Genomic DNA, 22,840 nt, shown 5'->3' on the forward strand with positions numbered 1-22,840 from the left:
TCAACATCACCAAAGAGAACCATATATGCACCCTACATTATATAAATACAGTTTAACCAAAAGCATAAAAAAATGGGCGGTTTAAAAAAGAACAATGTCAAGAATAAAAACACATAAGAGAATTCAGGAAAAGCTGCACTTCTCCATATCAATACTCAACAGATTTTCTTTCATTAAAAAATTGAATTGACATGTAAAAACATCACATTTTACAATATACAGATTCATTAATTCTTTAAGAAAACAAACAAAAACACATCAGACATGCATGTGTTTTAGCATGTATTTTGACTCACAGTACATTGCTATGAGATCTTTATATGTTATCGTATGCCTAATGCAGCCTGAATAAAAGTTTGTTTCAATTCTGTAATAACAATCATCATTTTCCAAAAAGGCAGGCAACCTTACCATTCAAATGTGAAAGTAAGTTTCCACGTACTTGTAATTCATTAGCAAATTGGTTTAAAAAAAAAAGTCAAATAAAATAAAAAATGGAACAAGAACGAACTCATACAGCTCTCATTGGTCCCACAGCAGATATAGAAATTCCAACTAGAACCTTCAAAGGAATATACATCAAGTAGAAAGCTATCTCAAAATTAATATACATCACGTTTGAATTTGTGATAATTCTCTTCTCTAAACATGGATAAGTGTAATACGTAATGAATTTTCTTCAGCAAGGCTACTTGACAGTAACTGTAGACCTTGCATTCAGACCCTAGGCAAGTTAAGTCACATTGTTTTTCACATTGGTGTTTGTAAGTGCCTTCTCCACACCCAACGATGAAGTTCTCTTTCTGAGTTTAAAAAAATCTCCTCTGTTCGTATTATTTCCCATTCAAAACTACAACTAGCCTTTTAAAATTATTCATCTGTTAGTTTTTCTAAAACTTTACAGTCCTTTTCATCACCCTTTCTCTTCTCAAGTTATTTTTCTTCACATGATCCATGTTGCTAACTTTTCAGCAGGCTTATGGATGTCACGGGCTACAATAGCTGGCTAGTGACTAGAGGACAAAAGTTACAGTAACATGGCAACTTGGATACTCTATGTGTTTTTGCTAAACTCTGTTTTATTCCTGAAGCTGAAAATAGTCTTTCTAATCTGGCAGAAGAAAAAACAAAAAAAAAAAAAAGAAAGAAAGAAAGGAAGAAAACTCTTAGGGATCATGTCATCACAAACATTTGTCCTAATGGGACAGCCTTAAGAACCCTGACTGCCAGAAGAAAACCAAACACTACCTGAAAAGGTAGCACGGGTCCTATGAAGCATTAGCTCCTTTTGTTTAGGGGCTGTTTGCATTTATGGAATTCCACAGACTGTGGTCCTGCCTTCTCAGGAATGAAAGCATCCAGTGACAAAAATGGGAATGGAAGCAATGGAACATTCCACTGAGGGCCTAGGGGAAGGCCACCGCTGCAACCAGGAGGCTGTGAGAAAGGGAGATAAAAAGAGATTTAAAGCCTCACTTTCATGAATGTATTTCATTCTTTTGAATTTAAAAATGTACCTAGCCATGCCTCATGCAGGAGGCCTTTACGTATTCAAATTTTAAAACAAAACTACCCTTTTAATATCATACATGGAATTTAAACATTTGGGTACATTTTATTAAGTGTTTATTTTTTTTCTACCAAAAAAGAAAAAGAGCAAAAAACAGACAAACAAAAAAATACATACCACCCATGTTGGGCTGGGGAAAAATAAAGTCAGTCATAAATTTTTCCCCTAAGATATGATACTTTATCCTGTATCCTAGAAAACAGTTTAAAGAAAAAAAAATTATTCAACTGATTCTGCATGTTCCAACTACTCTGAGTACTCCGCCTTACAGTGCCACCCGAGACAAGTCAACTACACTAAGGATTTGGGAGGTATACCCTTCTGTACAGCTTGTTTGTAAGCAATGCAAGTGCATAACCACTACTCTAATATAGTGCTCAAAAGATTAATTGAAACTTTCCTAACATCTTCCCCTCTTAGAACAATACAACTGAAGGTAATTGCTGGATGCATCATCATCTTTTAGTCTCATAAAACTTGGCATCAAGTCTCTACGGAAAGATGCATGGCAAAACATGCCACTGCTGTTGCTGCTCCTAGAAACAACTGGCAAAAAATATTTAAAGCTAAAATTTATTGCTCCAGATTTAACTCGCAGAACCAGACTGTTGTGTACAAACTGTTAATCTCCATAGATGCTCAGAGATGATTGTCTCCTTGTGTCTAAACACACAAAATACAAGCTGCTATCTGTACAGTTTACAGTACTGAAACACATATATTTGAAAATGAAGTATAGATATGTACTTTGCAAAGATACATGATTTTACAGCAGGGGCTTACCCAAACTTATTTTTTACAGCCACTTTCAAAATAGACAACAACTTCACTAGGATAGCTAAATTACATCAAAGAAAGAATCAGGGTATTGAAAGTAAATAGACTGGCCAATTCCCCAAGCTCCCAGATTATTTTTATATGTCTTTTTTCTTTTCTTTTCCTTTTTTTTTTTTTTTGAAGAAACCCCTATACATAAAATGAAAATAATATCTGGATATTTTCTTCAGTGGTGGACTAAGCAGTTTCTTAAAACAAGACATTTAGTTTGCCTTTCACTTCCAAATGCCTTGAAAATAAGATATACTACTGCTTTAAAAGAACCATCGGAATGCTTCAGCGCTGGGAACAGGTGTTCTCTATAAAAAAAGAGCAAGAAAACAAGTTAAGCTTTCTTTCTATGTCAATATAAAATTAGATTTTTCTCCTTTACACTTCAGTAATATTTTCAGTCAGCTATACACAACATAATGACTTGTATATTTCAACATTTAATAAAAAACAAATGTTTAATCTTAGAATATTACAAAAATTAGAATATTGAATTTAATGATAATTTACTAAATATAATGATTAAAACATATTGGTCTAAAAAATATAGGACACACAGCCTAGAACATGGATGGCAATCAGAAGAAAGGGGGAGGTTCAAACTATTAGCCAATAGTAGGAAGACCAGATACAGTATATACTTACATCAGCCTTACATAGGCTGCATTTTAAGTACGCTTGCTAGAGCCAGCAAGCATACTTAAAATCTGTATCTGCTACATACATATGCAGCCTTACATACATATGTAAGGCTGATGTTCAGAATTCAGTGAAGTAATTTCTTTATTCTGGAGAATTTCTTTTACGACAGGACAACAAATATAACATCAATATTACGTCTATATTTAATAACTACTAATGCTAAACATTCCTACATATAATGGAATGAGAACTATACGGACAAAATATACCACTATTTTAAAATGTCTGCATTTGCAACAAATTAATGTCATATATATGAGACAAACTTATAACTAACCAATGATACTCAGTGGAGCATAATGATCCTTTTGCACCAGAAAAATACTATAGTTTTCCAAAGGAGTAATAAGCCAGCACTAAATGTATGAGCAATCCTTTTAACGAGAAGCTTACAGTTACTGTGGGGTTTTTCATTGGATAAACAGTAGTTAAGCTATCAAATTTTCCTTTATATATTAACGTTACAGTCATTCATCATGCCATACTCTTCTTTATAAAACAGAATCACATGAGTACATATTGATGATACATGAGGAAAAACAAGCTAAGAGTAAATTTTCCCAGAGGGCAAAAAGAAGTTGATTTTCTTCCTTAGACCTGTCCAACAAGCCTGTGTAGCCTATAAGACAGCTGCTATAGATTAGTAAGTATGTAAATTGGTATGTTGAATATTACCAAAATACTGAGTAGGTATAAAAGAACACACACACACACACACACACACACACACACATCCCTTGTAAACACATCTTAAGACAGTGTTAACAGCACTTGAATTTTCAGAAAATACATGAAAAATTCTACTACAAACACTCTTTAATAATTGAGGTTAGCTTTTATTTACTTTCTCATATATGACTTATTTGGTTGACACCGTCCTACTGTAGCAATGTCATCTAAAAATAAAACTGTGTTAATTGAGAGGTCAAATGAAATTTAAATGAATAAAATAACCATTTTGGCTTATCTGTATTAAATAGAAGTTTAAAAAAACTGTGCTCATAGTCAACATGATATATTTCACAATGAACGTGTTAACAAACTAACGCTGTCTAATTCAAGTTTACATATAGGTATACAAAAAATATTAAAACTTGTGAATATTTTCTAAAATCACAAACAAAAAGTTCCATTATTCCCATAAAAATAGTACTTACTAATATTGTATTCCCTACTCCTCATGGGTTAATCTGTCTTCTTCTCGCCAGTTCACTACGCATACCTGGATCCCCATTATTTGACTTGGTTGGTGAGAAAAACCCCTTTACTACTTCTAAAAAAGTAACTTTTAAATGATATATATAATTATATATGCTCATTACACTTATTTAATCATTATTAAAAGTACTGTATGAAATAATAAGAAAATATATTCATTCATCTTAATATTCGTGCTTTACGCACACACATATATATATAAGCAGTAAATGAAAACTTAGTTTACACCAGATGCTAACTTGCTGCTTGATGCCAACTAAGAATAAATTTTATATAAGTATGCATACTTATATAAATGTAGTCATTTTTAACAAGATAAGTTAGATCTAAGCATATCCATGCATTGCAGAATCACACATGAAAAATAAACATGTGCATATATATCCATATATATTCACATTTATGTGTACAGTATGTGACAAAGAGATGCCAACTTACTCTCAGATGCCAACTGGAAATAAGACTGTAAGTATATACTTATATATCTTGTATCCTGATAAACATATATGTTTATGAAGATAAACAGAAGAAATATATGGAGCACATTTTTTAAATGAGATGAACTCCTTATGTCTTAGTTTCATTTTTAAATCTCTCTTCCAATTCTTGGCTCTTCCTGTGCCCCTTTCCACCACTCAATTTCATCTGCAATATTTAGGAAAAGCAAGCTTTATAAAATGCCACCCGAGATCAAAGGTCATTGTTGTGAGGAAAAAGATAATCGCTTCTCAATGCTTGTTAGCACTAAATAGTAATTAGATAATGCCGATATGAGAAAAGCAGAGAGCTAGTTTTCTTTACTGTCATGACCTGTCACAAAATTGCACTGTGATGTGTACATATTAGTATGTATACAATTTTGAGACCAGTATGTATCTCCAAAAATAAGGATACAGACAATTTATTGCTACAGGGAAAGGGAGAAGGTAAGCAGGGATGCACCTATTAAAAATTATTTCTCCCTTATATTAAGATCTTTGAGGTTGAACCCTAAAAATGATTAGTTGGGAAATCACCTAAAATATGTGAGAAAATTTAGGAAAATCACTGGTGCATTAATTGGAACAAATCTTCAAGGCATTCACCAGAAACTTGAAGTGAGGATTCTCTAAGTTTTATTTCAGGGTTAAAAAAAGAAACAAAACGCTTCAGCATCCCACAGGCCACACAAAACAGATGTATATCCAATCTCCTGCCCAATTTTCACTGGGCTCGCTGGAAATTTCCTTAAGGCCTGGATTGATTCTTTTAAGCCAGAATGGGGGTAGCAACACTGTTTTCATATGTAAACCATTGGGTTAAATTATGGGTTCTAATTAAGTCTGTCCTAATTTGGGGACATATCTTCTCTAATGAGGTCGTCTTTGTAAGAGGACTTCTATTTTAAATGGTTGGGGGGCTTCACCACACCAATGTGGTGGATTAAGCACCCTAACCAGCTACTTTCAGGTTATATAAATTCAAGAGTCCCAGCTGGGGAATCACATTCTTGATGAGATTACAGTGACTTTCTGGATCTCAGTGATGCTTGCAGGAAATCGTTATCCTGAGTGACAGGGAAGCCAGATTCCCCAGGAAGAGAAGGGGGTGGGGAGGTAAAGAATAGAATTGAGTTGATCAGCATTGTTTAAGGCAGTCTTCACCGCTCACACCGGTGCAAACACTGGCAAACAGCAGCCTTGCTCCCAGGAGGCCTGGGGAGAAACCTGCAGCCCCCAGTTCTCCTGGTACTGCTGTAAAGCATGGTGTTCCAGGGAATTCACCCCTACAAGAGCCAGACCCAGAATGACCTTCAAGTTTAAAGGAATGCCTTCTGTTTTCCTCCTAAATAACTTTAAAAGGCAAATTATTGAATAAAATAATTACATAATCCAAATCTAAGTACGTTTTACATTTACTTCTTTAAAAAAATGAATACAAAAATTATCAATATGTCTCTGGCAGAAATGTATTTCAGCTTGATTTTCATTAAATCTGCAATGAAGAAATAATTAAATGACCTAAAATCAGTAAACATCCCCAAATCCGCTACCTTAAGAATTTGAGCATAACTTTCTCTTTTGGTGCTTGGTAGGCAGTCATGTGAACTGTGGTATCTTTAGGTCGGGCATGCACCTACATACTCTTGTTTAAAATATGTCAAGCCTAATAAAAACTCATCTCCTAAAAACTGAAATTGGGTATCTATACTTTCCTACATATGAATTTATATGGGATTGGCTATTCACGTCTAGCTAGATACAATATGTAAAATGTTGCAGTATTCAGGACACCAAACAAAACTAATCATTTTTAATAAAGCTAGACATGAGTTTTTAAAGAGCAAATAAAAGACAACTCGATGCTGAAATTCACTTCAGAATGCATAAAAGTTATAAATTGAGATAATAATTAAGACATTAGCAAATTCTGTAACTAAAGTTAACTATATCTTTCCAATATTTATTCATGTAGTTTCTAATCCAAAAGTCTCAGTGATTCACATAGGCCTTCAGAATTCTACTGTGAAACAGGATGGCTCTAATACAATACTTCCCAAGCTGAAGTCAGTATTTTGGGGTACCATTATTCTTAGATTAATCAAAAAATAATTTCCTGTTTCCCCATTTATTATTAATTAAAGAAACATAAACACCAATCATTTTCCGATCCCCATATAATTATGGGAAGTATGCTTTTTCCAACCAAAAGCAAAGCAATTTCGAATTGTAGTTAGCCAATACAGCTTCTTATAAACTCTTTTGTAATACATATATTTCAAATAAAAACTTTTGTTTTCACTGTGAGAAGCTCCACTATAAGTTTCTTAGACTTCTGAGCATCTAAGTCCTTGAAATTGGAACTCCTCACCGCATTTGATTTACCTCTTTGCACTAGAACTTGAAAACCTTAATGAATCACTGAAATTCTGCAACAGGAAGTACATGAATAAATATGACAAAAAAAGAATAGCAGGAATCATTGTTTGCCTTTAGACATTTGATTATATTTGTTTTGGCTTCATATGAAACTTTCAAACTTTGGGGTATTGTGGCTGAACAAAAGGAAAAGGATTCCTCATGGTTAAAAAAAAAACTACTTTTTTTCTGATTTGATTCACAAAAAATGCTAAAATATCAAGTTATATAGGTTCTTAATTTTTGTACCAACAAAATTTCAAAACCTAATAGGAGAAATGGAAAATTGTATTACATATACTGTACAATATTGTGAATGTGAAGACACACACACATGCACATTATTACAAATTTGGATGATCAGTAGTATGGTCTAAAATTATACCTAGTAAATGTTAGAGACTCCCCAAGATGTTTTAGGCAAAAATATTTTTCTATATCCTATTTACAAATAGTATATTTTAAAAACCATAATCCAATAACTATAGTAGAATTATTAGCAAGCACAGGTATAGCATAGTTCAGTAAGTTTGAGAGAACAATTAATTTATGATAAATGATAAACTCACAGCCCAATAATTTACTGTTATTATAATTAAAAATAACTTTATATTTTAACAATTCCAATATTTTAAAATATATGGATTAATATAAGTATACACTGTTTCCCCTTTTCAAAGTACACCTAACTTACTTTCTCATTCTGTCCTGTTGTAATTTACATGTATCATATATGTGCTGTCTACCAGATTAATTTTTCTCATAATTCAGATTTATTCATCATATAACTGTACAAGTCTTTGGTATGCTCACACCTTATTTTGGCCATGATCCAGATGTAAACTAAAAACACCTATCAAATACCACTAATGGGAATATTAGACCCCTCTTTAAAAGGGAGAAAGCACCAAATAAGGAACTGCATAACTTTTATGACCCACATTTTTGGAGGTCTTAAATATGATTATAAGGAGCATTCCACTTTTCTGGTTTCCAAACTGACATTTGGGGCCAGGATTTCTCTGATTAATGGTGGAACTAGAGATGGCTTTTTCATTAGGATTGATTCCCTGTGGGCTATTGTTCCTGCTACTTCTTCTGCCTTGCAAATATGAGGGCTCTTCCTCTTCCCCCCTCCTATGAGAACACCACCACCCTCCCCATCACCACTGTGATGGCATGACTTTAAACTTAGCTAACTTTTGTAAATGGAAAGATGAGATTATATACTATGTTGGAAAGGTGCTAAATCAAGTCAATATGGTGGTAGAGCCAGTAAGGAAAACAACTGTCCAAAGGTGGGTGTGTGTGTATATGGGGAAGGAGTGGGTTGGTAGGAAGAGAAGTAACAGTTTGACACCAAAATTCCCACTGGCCCAGAAGTGGCCAAAAAAGGCACCAACTTTTGGCCTCAGTATCTAATGTAACTACTTGATTTAGGCAAGTGTCTTGATTAATGCTATATAGGATTATATTTCAATTGCTTTTGGTAAAAACACTTCAAACCACATCCTTCCAACAATAAGCAAATTTATTGTGTTACACATGGGTAGTTTAGTGATTAAAATATTCCTGGATTTATAAAAATAAACTATAATAGGGATGGTACCAGGATAAGCAGAAAGAGAAAAAATTTTCAACAATCCATAAATTTAAAAGATGCTTTTGAAAAAATATTTTATATATTATTTTTAACCTATGTATAAGAGGAAGTGTGAAAGGAAATTAAAAGTAAAATTGATATTAAAAAAGCAAAAATCAGGTTAATAAAATCAATACTGTCAAGAATGATTAAAATATCTAGAGTTAATTTTATTTATATATGCCAATATGTTTAAATCTTTATGAAAAAATATATGGTTATATGATAATGAATCTGAATAGACATACATATATATGAATGTATGAATTCATATATATATATATATATATATATATATATATATATGGCAGACACAAGTTAAATAATTCTATCTCCCCTCAAAGTCACTCTACTGATTCCTGTTGACTACAACAATACCTTTAGGTGAGATCATTGCTAATTAGCTATTGAAAACACCACCAGCATTCTTTTCATGACCAAGTTGTTGGACAATTTTTTTAAATTTTGGTTATTTTTTTAAAGCAGACAGTGAACTGTCACCTTTTATTGAAGAGAAGAAATATTCACATAAAATGTGAAGAAATGGGAGGTCAGTTAAAAAACTTGAGGTGATTTTTTTTTTTTGAGGTGATTTTTAAAACCATCAAAGCCATGATTTGGACAGCCTCTAACTTCTATTCAAATAAAATACGATAGTTACACCTAATCTCTATAAGAAATTCAAATTATGGTGCTTCTTTTTGATTATTAGAGATGTGGGAATTTGAGAAATATTCATTTTTTTTCTATATTACATAAAAAGTGAAAATAAGTTTAATAGAAAATTCCTCTTGGGCTAAGTTCTATAATATATTGAATGTAGTCACTGAACTTCATTTGGTTCAGTATCTTCTATGACAAAAAGCCAACCACTGAGATAGACCCAGCCTAGAAACCAAAGCATGTTTTATGTCCATTAATTGCTTGGAGGAATTTAGAGAAAATTCCAAACATTTCACAGTCATTAGATATTATCAGCAAAATAATGTACTTGATTAAAACTATACTTCTGAGAATCACATGTTGGAGTATTTCTTTAAAAAAAAAACCTTTTTAATAACCGCAATTGCCATTACACTGAATGTTTAAATTCACAGTCATGCTGACTTCTTGGTTTCTTCCCTTAATTTTCTGTTTAAATAATAAAATTAAAAGGTATATAGTCAACAATTTTAAGTTAATCAAGTTATTACATGTTACTTGGCTCTTTAGAAATGTATTTTGGTTAATCTCCCTCATTAAGAGGGCATACACTGTGAAGCAGTCTGCATTAACATGGTATCACCATATCTTGTTCTAGAGCAAGTCCTTAATTTAAGAGTCAAATTTCTCCTCAGGGAATTTCCATGTACTATTTCTTTTTCTATGTGTATCATGTACTCCATCTTCATGCAAACAGAGTCACAATCGCATAGTTAACTAACTAGTAGAGTAAATTAATAAGCCTAACCTTTTTCAGCCACAGGATTTATAAGCTGTAGTGATTAATATTCTTTTCATCATTTTTCTGGACTCTTTTCTATATGTGCAATTCTGTATTTTCCAGGAAATTCTCTGTATAACCCCTTAAAAATTACACTGATATTTTTGAACGGTTAGTTGTTTATAGATGCTGATGGCCTCTATCTCCCTAAACACCGTCATCAATTTTTAGCATCAGTTTTCCCATCTTGGCATTTCTATGTTTCTAATTACAGACTTGAGCAAATTACTCTTAAAGAGAAATTAGGAGGAAAAAAAATCTAGTTAGTTTACATGAAACTATTTTATCCACTATGGTAAATGAAAAGAAAAAATGCTGAGTGGTTCTAGTGAATCTAAACCCAGACTCATGGCATCTTTCAAATAAAATTTGAGGCATTAACCATTTCTACTAATTTCTTATTTAAACCAGACTCAAAAAGATGACCTTGAACATGACAATCCTTTCTGCCAACATGCTCCTTTCTCATTTCTCTTTAATCTATAACACTACAGTCTGCCTGTCTTCCCTCTCTCCCTCCCTCCCTTTCTTCTTTTCTTCCTTCCTTTATTTCTTTCTTTCAATATAGCTCTTTCTCTTATTCAGGTCATACAAGGGTTTCCAGTACTCTGTAAAATATGCTTGATATAACAAGTCATACTGTAGATTCTCAGTATGTTCAAGGCAAGAATTCCTTTTTCTTTTCTTATTCCTTGAAAAATTCTGGAGTACTAATAGAAAACTTAATACTACACAACATAACCACATGAGGTAGCCAAGTAGAAATCACAGAGAGCAGTATGTGTTTCTTATCTAGATCTGGGAACAACTAGGCCAAGGATGAATTAAGGAATCCCAAGGCTTTTAAATAGGTGTGAGATTGCTTTCAGAGTTTTCTAAAGTTACAATTATATCACTTGAAATGCGTCCATTTTGGGGGGCTGAGAATTAAGAATGTAAGTAGGGAGCTAATTATCTTGGATGAAAGATTAAGATGTAGAATTAGGGAATGACATAGGTATTTTAAAAAGGCAGTTAGGAATAAGGAAAAGTTTGAGTTCCTTAAGCGAAGATGTGTGTATGTATCCACAGCACTTACTACAAATCTCAGAAAATAACAGTTCCTACCTAAAGATATGTTGAATTGAATTGAATTGATCAAGGGTTTACCATGTGTTTAGCATATACCATGAATTCATGAATATACCTTCTAGGTACAGACCTGCCTAGGAGAAGTAAAGACACACTGCTTATAGAAACACATTTACATTTTACTCTTTATCTTGGTAACATTGTTCCATTTACAAATGTAATTTCTTTCCTTACTACAGATTTGTTCAATAGTGTTGTGGCTGTCACTAAACTAGTGTTTTTCAAGCTTTTTTGACTGCAATCAACAGTTGGAAATACATTCTACATAGCAGCCTAGTACATGCATACACATACATTTATGTGTACATACATAACCGAAACAAAAGTTTAACAATATGTACTCTTACTACATGTGATACACATATATTTTCTGCTCCATTCCGTTCTATTCTATGTTCTAAAAATCCTGGCGATAAGCCAACACATTGGTTTTCATGGACCACTAATGTGTTGTCACCTGCAGTTTGCAAAACACAGCTTCACACCATACAAATAACATGTACATGTGAAAAGCATCACATGAGGAAAATCCAAAACCACTCCACTTCATAACGCATTTAACTCTATGGATAGCAGCCTTACATAGAAGAACCAATATGTATATCCTTTGGCATTTTAAAGGCTAGTGTTCTCTATTTTGTTTTTCATGACTGACAATTAGAGCACACTGACTGTTTCTGAGAAGATGCCACATCTCACTTTGCATTCATCTACATACAACTGAGTATTTTATCTCTTTTCCTTATTCTCGACTCCATTAAAACCATCCCTGATCTCATTTAACCTACAAACAAGAACATTTCCCATAGAGAAGTCTTTGCCCAGCACAGTTATTTTTCTGCCACTGATTCACCATCACTCATAATCATCATTTCCAATTAAATCTATATAGTCTATTATTCTTTTAAAAATTTATTTCATCTCTTTTCACTCTGTAAAGTTTTAAAGAAAATACATCTTCTCCAGAATTTGCCAGATTTGCTGAAATACACAGAAATGCCCATGACTCTTCCTGCTCTATAAACATTTATCCCTTTCTTCTCTCATCCTACTTGATCTCTATCCTTTTGATACTATCAATCATCCAGAGGTTTTCTTTAAGTCCTTGAGCAAGAAGCAGCACTTTCACCACAGTTTCCCCCATAGTTTGACACTTCTCTTCACTTGCTCCAGAACGTCCTCGGAAATATGAGTTTAGATGAATATGACACCTAAATGGAATCCCATCTTCCACCCATCTTGGAAGTATTCAGTTACACTCGGGAGTTATTCTACCAAATGTTTCAAAGGCATAAGTAAACATAATAACATCAGCTAAAACACAATCTGTTTTTCCTTGTCTCTAATTCAGCGGCCACTCCACTGAACTTTAGACTCAGCTCTGACTCCCTAACCAAATGTATTGAGTCAAGCATGAAAACATTATCTCCCCCCTTTATTGTTTCCATTCTCTGCAAAACTTCTATAACTGCTTCAGCAGTTATAGTCAGCAAAGCAGACTTCCATACCCTATCCTGACAGAACTTCTTCTAGATACTGCATTGCACCCTGGCTTGAATATCTCTTTCTCCTTCATTTTTAAAGCTTTCTTGGTTAGTATTCCAAATCTTTTAGGGCTTATCACTATTTTCTCCCAGAAAACCAACAGCATTTTCTATTATTGCTCACTAATGTTCTTCATTTCATAAATACTCTCTTCTTATTAAAAAGAAAAAGCTCTGCATAGTCACTTCACTTTTTAATCTCAAAATGTGTATCTACCTGTTTAACTTCCTACACACTTACACACGCACACACCCCATCTTCAAAAACAAGAGTAACTCTACAATTTTCCAGTGTTTGTAAATATGTTCTCCAACCAGAATCTGTGACAAGCATTTAACCATTTCTTACAATGATTTTCTTAAACTCACAAATGCACATTTAGAACAACTCCTGTGTCTGTCCAAATAAAGGAAATAGTAGCCAAAAAAAAGGTATTGAGTTGAAATGCACACACACACACACACACACACACACACACACACACACACACACAATCTATTAAAAGATACAGAAATTTATGGTAGTGGTGTGCCTTTGGTGAGGAAGGAGGATTTGTTTATCAGGTTTATCTCTTTCCAAGTGAAATCATGCCAGATCTTTGGTGAACTGGATGATTAGGACAAATATTCAGAAAACTCAAAGCCACAAAATAGTCTACATGGGCTTTAATTTCTGATAACTATAAGTAACTTGTTGGTATACTGAATTATCTGTAAATGTAATTGTCTTCTCCTCTACTTTTTATTGATGACTTTAAATTAGGAACGAGAAATCGTATAGCATCTTTCAGTATACAAAGAACATGAACCTACACACAATATTAAAAGTTGTAGTGAAGGTTGGTATTACTATGTCCATTTCACAGTTGAGGAAATAAAGTTCAGAGAAGTAATGCTGATGGAGCTAATATTGTTCACCTGGTAAGTTACTTGAAACTAGTGGCTCTTCCCACAATCTATCACCTAAATGTAGCCACAAGGGCCCAAATATTATTTTTAATTATAAAATAAGTGAAAAGCCAAGAAACTAGTAGTTTGTTTTTTTCTAAATATAATTTATATTTGGTTTTATATCAGCCAAAGAAATGCATCTTTAGCTATTAGTTCTTTGGAAAAGCAGTTGTTTGCTTTGCCACTGTCTTCTGAGTAAGAAATGTAACGTGATATCGATAGGTTAAAGATCAAAAAAATAGAAAAACAAAAAAATTTCACAGGTTCGCTCTCATACCTGGCTATGGATCCTTATGTTCTTGAAATAAATTAAGAGAAAGCCTTGAAGTTTCACAGAGAAAAAAATATTTCTCATAATGTTTTAGAGTAGAAGTTAACAAGCCTGCTGGGATCCTTTTAGCCCCTGCAGAGCTAAGTCTTCAACATTATTAAATGTCTGTCGCATCTGAAGTATGCTGCAACATAACTCAATAAACAACAGAAAACATGTGATGCTGAATAGAGGGAGACTTTTCGATTACCCTGCAGAATAATTCAATTTCAGGACAGGTGTTTGCATGTGATGGAACAAGATATGACTGAAGGATAAAACCACCTGTGTGTCCCTCCCTCAATATTTTGAAACTACTAAGGATAATAGCATAAATGCTAGATGAAAAAGTATGTTAAGAATGAGCAGAAGCATTGCGGCACAAATGAAGGAATACAATTATGCATGCACAAAATCCTCAAAATGTACACTGATCCCACCAAAGAAAGTACTGTCTTGAAAACAGGTTTTTGTTAAAAAAAAAAAAAGATATTATCTAGAGTGCTCTACTTCCCCAGCCAAGATCATCTGACGTTCTAATTGGTGACTGAAAAATCACACTTATAAAGGTGAAAGATTTTACCATTATTTTGGGCTCATTTTTGCTTTTAAAAAACTAATCCAAAAATAAGAGGAAGGGCTTCCCTGGTGGTGCAGTGGTTGAGAGTCCGCCTGCCGATGCAGAGGACACGGGTTCATGCCCCGGTCCGGGAAGATCCCACATGCCGCGGAGCGGCTGGGCACGTGAGCCATGGCCGCTGAGCCTGTGCGTCCGGAGCTTGTGCTCCGCAACGGGAGAGGCCACAACAGTGAGAGGCCCGCGTACCGCAAAAAAATAAAAATATAAAAAAAAATAAAATAAAATAAAGAGGAAAACTGAAAGAGAAGTAGTCCTTTCTCCAACTTCCATATTTACATGGGCCTTTCAATAAATCTTGAATTTAACCTACTAATTTAAGTAGATATTTTTATATGATGAATGAGCTCATTTTTAATATTTGTAAAATATGAATAAAAATAAATGTAAGAGACTGAGCATATCCAGGCTTGTGAAACTTATTGGATAGTAGGACATTTTGTTACATTTTTCCAAAGCAAAATTAAAAAGTGAATTGTTTTCTGGTAAAAGTAAACTACATATTCAATCTGACCAATTGAGATTGAACAGTAAGTTCTAAGAGCACCAACTACTTCAGATGAGTTTTTTTTTAAGATACACTTCAACCTGTTCCTGGGGAACACTCCAGTAGTTTTTTGGTTTACGTTTATATCCAGAGGGAATATTCTACCAGTGTCTCCAGGATCACCCTGACTTAGATCTTCAGTCTCCAACCTTGTACTCTAGAACAAATATGGATGAAATGCCCATGTCGTTTTACACACCTTTCAGTTTTTAGTCTTACAGACTATTTTACTAAATTGTCCTGTATTTCTCAATCTGTAAGTCTGCACTGTGCAAAATTCTTAATTATTCACCCAGGAGAACAGTTGACTAAAACTAACCAAAATATGCAGCAATGCTTCAGTAATCAATTCATTAAAAAGTTTAAAAATCAAGTAACTTTTCTTTCCTTCATCACTAGATATACTTTCCATTCTCACTTAAAATATCCAAATACTTTTATATGATTAAAGTCTAAAGTTTGTTATTGGCTTTTTGATTGTTTATTTTTATTTTGTTTAATGATGGCTGAACTTCAAACAAACATTCTTATAGGATAATTTACAAATGCTTTTAATTGCTTTTATTCTACTATTCCTAATTGCCATCCAAAAGATTGGTTAGAATTTGCATGATGTTTGGATGAGAAGGGGTATGATTTTCATTTAGGAATTATTTTAAAATGTGTGGTTCTTTTAAAAACAACTTTGACTAACTTGTATTAAATCTAGTGATGGAAAGAATCTCACTGGGCTTGCATTACACTTTGATGTCTTGGCAACAAATCTACTTTCTGCCTTTAGTCAAAGCTGAACTTTTCTGAGCTTTTTTCCTTAGCATTTATGAAATTCAGACTCTTTTCCCTATGTTATTTCTATATTACATTCTAGTGTTAATCTACTATCATTTGGTTTGAATTTCTTGAAAAGTTTCCTCTTTCCTTTTGATTAAAACAAAAATGTGTATTTTTATACTGGGATGTTTTTGATTCTTGAAACTGAAAACCCATTTTTGAACTATGATATAAAGTGACAAACTGTTGTATGTTGCAGTTTAAGATACGAAACATTTGTATTTTACCTGTAGGTTTTTTTTGTCACAAACTTCCAAATCTTATATGACATGTTCAATTGTTGACCGGTTTCGTTATTTAACCATACAGAGTCTGAGTTTGAGCGACACACCTATTTCATGTGTGGTCTACGAATGAAAAGGTGGGGAGGCAGGTGCCACCTTCCTGCAAAAATCGCAGACAATGCTCTGTCCAGAATTTTACAATCGCCATTTGTGTGGTTGAAGCTCTTAGAACTTAACGTCGTATATAGGAAATGTGTCCCTCCTCCCTTAGAACACTCTTCGAAATCCAGTTACCAAGAGTGGGGCAATATCTGGATGCTTTCCACGAGACCTCTTAGGACCTCAACCTAACTTGCGGAAAATTATTTGGGGCCCGTTCATTCAGCAGATAAATTTTTAAAAGAGAGAAAAGAAAAGAAAGAAGATGAGATTATCCTTTTCCTAACTTTCCAGTTTCTCAGTCTCTTCACTCTAATGTTCTTCCAACTCCTGCCTCTAGCTCACAGAAAGCCTGGGGGGCAGCGGTGTGTACGCTCAGCAGAGAGCCAAGAGCGGGGGCAGGGAAGTCTCCCGAGGCACTGCTTACTAATGTAATTCCATAAATCAGCTAATGGGAGAGAAACCAGATCTGTGTGGTCTCTAATGCTGTCCCACAGAGATCAATCATGTCACCTGAACAATGTTCAGGGACTACGAGGCTGGGGTTACCCACGGGACAATTTTCTCCCTTGAGTCATATCAGGTTGGGAGATTTAAAAAAAGTTAGATCTTAGTATCAGAAATGTAACTGCTGTGAATAGAAAAACTACAGGATTCCCTTTGTATGAGATTACCTTTGTGTGAGACAAAGGTCTGTCATACAATGTATTATCATACTATGTAATCACATTTCTTAAAATATATGGGAACTTAATATTGATCATTGAGGATACAAGTTTTTAAGATAAGTTTTGTTGCACAGGGGCATACAGAATTTGTAATGACTGCTTTGAATAATCAGTGATCATTTTTTTAGTAGAGTAATTGACTAAATGAATAGTCTTATATGCAACTATACAGTGCACAGTATCATAGGAAAACTAAGTTTGTTTTATGTGCATTGTTATCATATGGAATACTATAAAGGGGTGATTTTATTAATATATTTTTAAGGAATTAAGATGCTCTTAACATGAGGCTAAGCAGGAAAACGTGGAAATAAGTAAAGCAGTTTTAAAAGGAATGCCAGAGGGGAGGCTTTAAAAAATGTGGGCAAGAATCCCAACACATCTATGTGAATCTGTCTTAATTTCAGTTTCCTTACCCTGAGAATCTGATTACGCCTCCAGTATTTGGCATGAGAATAAGTCAAAGGGAAAGAAGAGCACATGGGGCTTGAAGTGATAAATAAGAATAGTAGTGATGACTATGATCCAGATATTAATTGGTGTCCATAATTTAAAGTCAACAAATATTCGCTACTGAACTTACACCTGAAATCCACAGGTGATATCCATAATGAATCCCCAAATCACTATCCTTAGCCAGGGAGTCTACCTGACATCTAAAACATCTCCACAGATGATGATAAGTTACAGAAACCAAATTAGAGAGGGAAGCAGGTCAGCAGGGGTACTTTTCACCATCCCACAACCACTGCTCCAGCTTTGGTTCAGTCATGTAAACCCTGTCACTCTGATATGCATCCAGCTGGTTTCCTACAACGATAACTGTGTGGTTACACATGTGCTTAAGGCAATCATGCTGCCTTTGCCACTTTAAAATGACCTAGTTAGAATGTTAGCCAATTAAAATTTTTAAAAAAACAAAACTTTTTCTTTCTTTCTGCCAAATTGCATTCCATTAAGAATCTTAGCTTTGAACCAAGAACAATTCTCTGGTAGGAAGGGGTGTATAGCTAGGAGAACATCTTCAGAGAGCTCTACAAAGAGAGAAATGTGTTTCCCCTCCCATCCACACCCCAGTTTCTGAAGATCAACAGAATTTTAAAAGAGAAGAAAAAGTAATACTATGGAATTTTGTGATCAAAAAGCCTAAGAAACTTAAGGATCATGATAAGTTTGTGGGAAAACTATCAAAAGGAAGAAAAAAGGAAACTTACGAAATTTGTTTAGACTAATAAATCAGCATAGAAACTTGTGCAGAAAACCTCTTGGTACTCACATTAAACTCGTTCAGAGAGGTTACTTACTAAATAAATGAGAATTATTCAGTGGTCCTATCTACTACATACCCTAAATTGGGATGAAGGCAGTGCATGAGTCTAGCAAAAGTTGAAGGCCACTTAGCAACACCAAATCTATAATTCTAGATTTTATAATCCTAGATACTATAGTTTGAGAGAGAAAAAAAAAAAAGCTATGTAGTGCTATCAACTGGGCAATAACAGGAGGCTTTAGTATGAACTGAATTTTAACTGCCTATGGGCCTTAGAGACCTAGAGAAGTTATATTAATCCAGAGAAGATCATTCAAAGCTAAAAACTAATTTTTGCCACCTAAGAAAACACATGGACCTACGCCTTTATAATTGCTGTTATCTTTGCGTAAGCAGAGTTGCCAAAGGAAATGTAATAAACCACCCTGGAGTAAAGTCAAACTTTCAACAGAGATGGGTTCTTTTATAAAGAGGAATCAATGCAATATTTTGATGGAATTGATCATAATCAATAATGATATCAATATAAATTGATTTTGAGGGAATTCCAAAGTGCTATTTGCTTTGACTTATATTAATACAACTTAAAAAAAACAAACTGTATCTTACTTGTGTTCAAACATGCAAAGATCTTTAACTCTTTTCCCTTCTCCTTTTAAAGACCAGTCCTTCTTGGAGAAAACTCCTTTAAGCCACGTTCACAATTTTTTAAAAGAATGTGCAGATTTCCCTCTGATGATAACTTGTGAGAACCGCTCTCAGCCTACAATCCAGCCCATTGAATATTCCCTAATGCTACATCCACCACCTATATATGAACACTTAGCCATCTACTCTGTAAATTATATCAAGAGGCTAAATATGATTACCTGTTCATATTTCTTTACTAAATATACCACCAAACCCATTTGCCTCTGATTTTCCATTTTTTCCCCTTTTGTTTTGATCAGGTCACCATATGAAATTTCCACCAAACACATCAATCTTTGTATTTAACATAATTAAAAGCCTAATTTAACAAGTAATTTAGTGATAATCTGTACGTTGTCTGTTTTAAGGGCATATAGGAAAAAGAAACTATTATTGACCAAATAGGGTGTCCAACAAAACAGTGCTTGGTGTATAGAACAATTTTGTGACTACAAAATGGTTAATCTGCTAAATGCAGAACCCCAAATTTATATTTTTTGTAACTGAGTTTTAGGAATCATTTGTTTCTAAGCTATGTAAGACAGTCTTAAATAAAATTACCATCACCTGCTACAAATTGTATCTATTCTAAGTCATCTCTCCTTAAAAACTGCAAATGGTGTTCAGCTTTCTATACTATATCCACTTTCCGGAAAAATACCAAGTATGCAGAAAATAAAATGAGGAAACAAACATTTTGTCATGGTAAGGAGAAAAATTATCCTAGAAGAGGGTAGAAAATCCCCTTTTGAATTAATGTATTTCCGTTTCAATGATTACTCTGTGTGTGTGTGTGTGTGTGTGTGTGTGTGTGTGTGTTAATGGGAATGTAGGCTTGTGTGCCACAAACTGTGTCCTCACTTTTACAACTGGGCCACTAATAAGTCTCGCCCAATAAAAGTATATAGAATGTGATGTGTCCCACCCTTTGGGCAGAGATGCTTTTAAAAATAATAAGGGGGGAGGGGTCATTTTGAACCACCAAGGGAAATTTCTGACCATATTGAATGTGAAACTTCTGATTTTTCAAACCAATTACATTAGTTTTCCTCCCGGAGCTAAAAAGGAGGGGCGCCCTCCCCATATGGAGGGCGGTTCCAGGCGAAGTGCAGCTGGGGAGGGTGGCGGAGAGGCCATGACCTCCGCAAACCACCTACAACTGTATCTTACAACCTGAATGAAGCTTCAGGAAAGGGGTACTGCATCTTGAAGCCAGACACGAAGCCCTGAAGGGGAGAGGACAGGGGAGGGAGGAGGGAGGGGGGGAGACTGGGAAACAAGAAATCATCTCCTCTGACCTCTAGCGAAGTGCCAGGTTTTTTCTTTAGCTCTTCACATTTTCTAAATTTGCAGATCTGGTGTCCTGTTTTGCGGTTCCTGCAACTGCTGCAGACGCCACAGTTGATGAGCCTCTTGCAGGGCACGCAGACCCCACACCTTTTCCTCTTCTTCTTGGCCGGGTTGGCTCCGCCAGCTCCCCCCGAGGAGGACGAAGAGGAGGAGGAATGATTCTGCGGGCAGTCTGCCAGATTGGCAATTTGAAACGCACTGTCTGTGACGGCTGCTGAGGCTGCTGCGGGGGAGTGAAGGGCTGTCATGACGATGACCCCTGGAGGTAATGAGATGCCCCCTAAAGCCGGGATAGCGGAAAAAGTCCCCACGCGCTCGGGGAGATTCATTATCTCTGCTTCAGCAGCGCCGCATTTGAGCTTGTTCATGCATTCCCCCGCCAAAGGTCTGCAGTGTTCGGGGGATAAGGTGGAGAGGAAATTAGTATTTGCCATTTGCAACGACGGCTCTGGCGGGCAGCCAGCTTTCCCCAGCCTCTGGGAGTCGTTTCGGTGGTGCATGCTGGTCCTGCTGCTGCCGCCGCCGCCGCCGCCGCCGCCGCCGCCGCCGCCGCCGCCGCCGCCGCCGCCGCCGCCACCGCCGGTGGGGAGGATCGCCGAGGAGGCGGCGGAGGAGGAGGCGGCGGCGGAGGAGGATTTCCTGCTGCCCCCGCCGCCCCCGCCGCCGCCCCCGCCGCCGCCGCCTCCGCCTCCGCCGCCCCCGCCACTGCCCCAGAGCATGGCGGTGGCGGCGGCGGCGGTGGCCGCGTTGTCGCAGTTCCAGGGGGACATGCCGATGCGCGCGGCGGCCGCGGCGGCGGCGGCGCTGCTGGGGAAGATGGGGGTGGTGATGCGCGCGATCTTGGCCGCCTGCGGGAAGGCGCCCCCGTTGGTCTTGTAGAAGGAGGTGGCAAAGGAGCGGTAGCGCTCCATCTCCGAGTTGTAATCCACAAGGCTGTTCAGGGCCCCCTCGGGCAGGTGGCTTTCCTTGGGCAAGCCCGGGGCCTCCGGGCTCGGCCCGGGCTCCACGCAGACATTGGTGTTCATGGTACAGGGGGGGAAGAAGGGGTGCAGGGTGGAAGTGGGGACCGTCTGGTCCGACACCTGGGTGGGAAAGGGGGGAAGGTGGGGGGGAGGGAAGGGGGTGATGGTGGTGCCGGGGTGGGGGCCGAGGCGGGAGGGGAAAGTGGGTCCGGGTGGGGAGAGCAAGGTGAGGACTGCTTTATTCCTCTCTGGGGCGCATTTCCACAGACGGTGAATTCCCAGGCAGCGTCTTCCTTTGCATTATCCTCCAACTGTTACAACTAAAATAAAGAAAGTCATTCCAACAAGCAGCACGAGGAAAAAGATGGACAAATAAATAAACAGCCTCCCTCACTACCCCACCGCAGACGCTGAAAGCTCCCACATTCTTCGTCAGGTCGTTTGCATAACAATCATCAAGACGTGACCCCCCCCATTCCCATCCTTCCCCCACGCTCCCAGGCCCGCTCTCTCCCTCCCCACAGCACACCACGGCTCCTCCCCCCTATTCTTATAACCCTCCTGAGAAAATGTATTAATAGCCAGGATACCCAGGGAAAGAGGAAAGACAGGGGTGACAAATGCCGAGGGAAAAGGGCAATTGGAGTGCTTAAAGACATGCAAATCAGGGGTGGGAGGGCGATACTACCTATAAGCAGAGGGCATTTAAACATTTTGAAATGTATGAACAAGTGCTGCCTGGGCATGCAAATGCTCTAAAGTAGAAAACTGCTATGGCCCTATGAGGAAAATGAACAGGAAATTAGCAAATGAAGTACTGAGAAAGTCTGCAATACATCCGAGTATAAACTGTAAGCAAACACAATACAACTGAGAGCTAAGAGACTGCCCACATACAATCTGAACTAAAGAGGCAGGGAGAAAAGAACTACCAGCTGCCACAGTGTCCTTGTGTGTCTGCGGTCATTAGTTTGAATCCCAGCACAGCTGGCTCTGTTAGGGTCTTAATTCAATGGACCAAGGACGGGTCTCAATTGTACAAGCCATTTGGTGGTGGGGCTTGGAGGGGGTAAGAGGGTGGTGTTCTACTTGTTTAAAAAAAAGAAAAGAAAGATGGACTAGATTAAAATTTTTTTTTAATAATACAGAAAAATGTCAAAGGTTTT

At 36.5% G+C, this 22,840-nt stretch overlaps 1 protein-coding gene across 1 annotated transcript; it reads right to left on the reverse strand.

The window, feature by feature from the left end:
- Positions 1 to 2,239: 2,239 nt before the first annotated feature.
- CXXC4 (CXXC finger protein 4) lies at positions 2,240 to 21,737 on the reverse strand. The gene is made up of 2 exons (XM_060147369.1): positions 20,661 to 21,737; positions 2,240 to 2,706 (listed from the first exon to the last, which is right to left on the reverse strand). The coding sequence occupies exons 1-2, from the start codon at positions 21,735 to 21,737 to the stop codon at positions 2,662 to 2,664; spliced, it is 1,122 nt and encodes a 373-aa protein (XP_060003352.1). The 3' UTR covers positions 2,240 to 2,661.
- Positions 21,738 to 22,840: the final 1,103 nt, after the last annotated feature.

Source organism: Lagenorhynchus albirostris, chromosome 4 (genome assembly GCF_949774975.1).
Source record: "Lagenorhynchus albirostris chromosome 4, mLagAlb1.1, whole genome shotgun sequence".
Lineage (NCBI taxonomy): Eukaryota > Metazoa > Chordata > Mammalia > Artiodactyla > Delphinidae > Lagenorhynchus > Lagenorhynchus albirostris.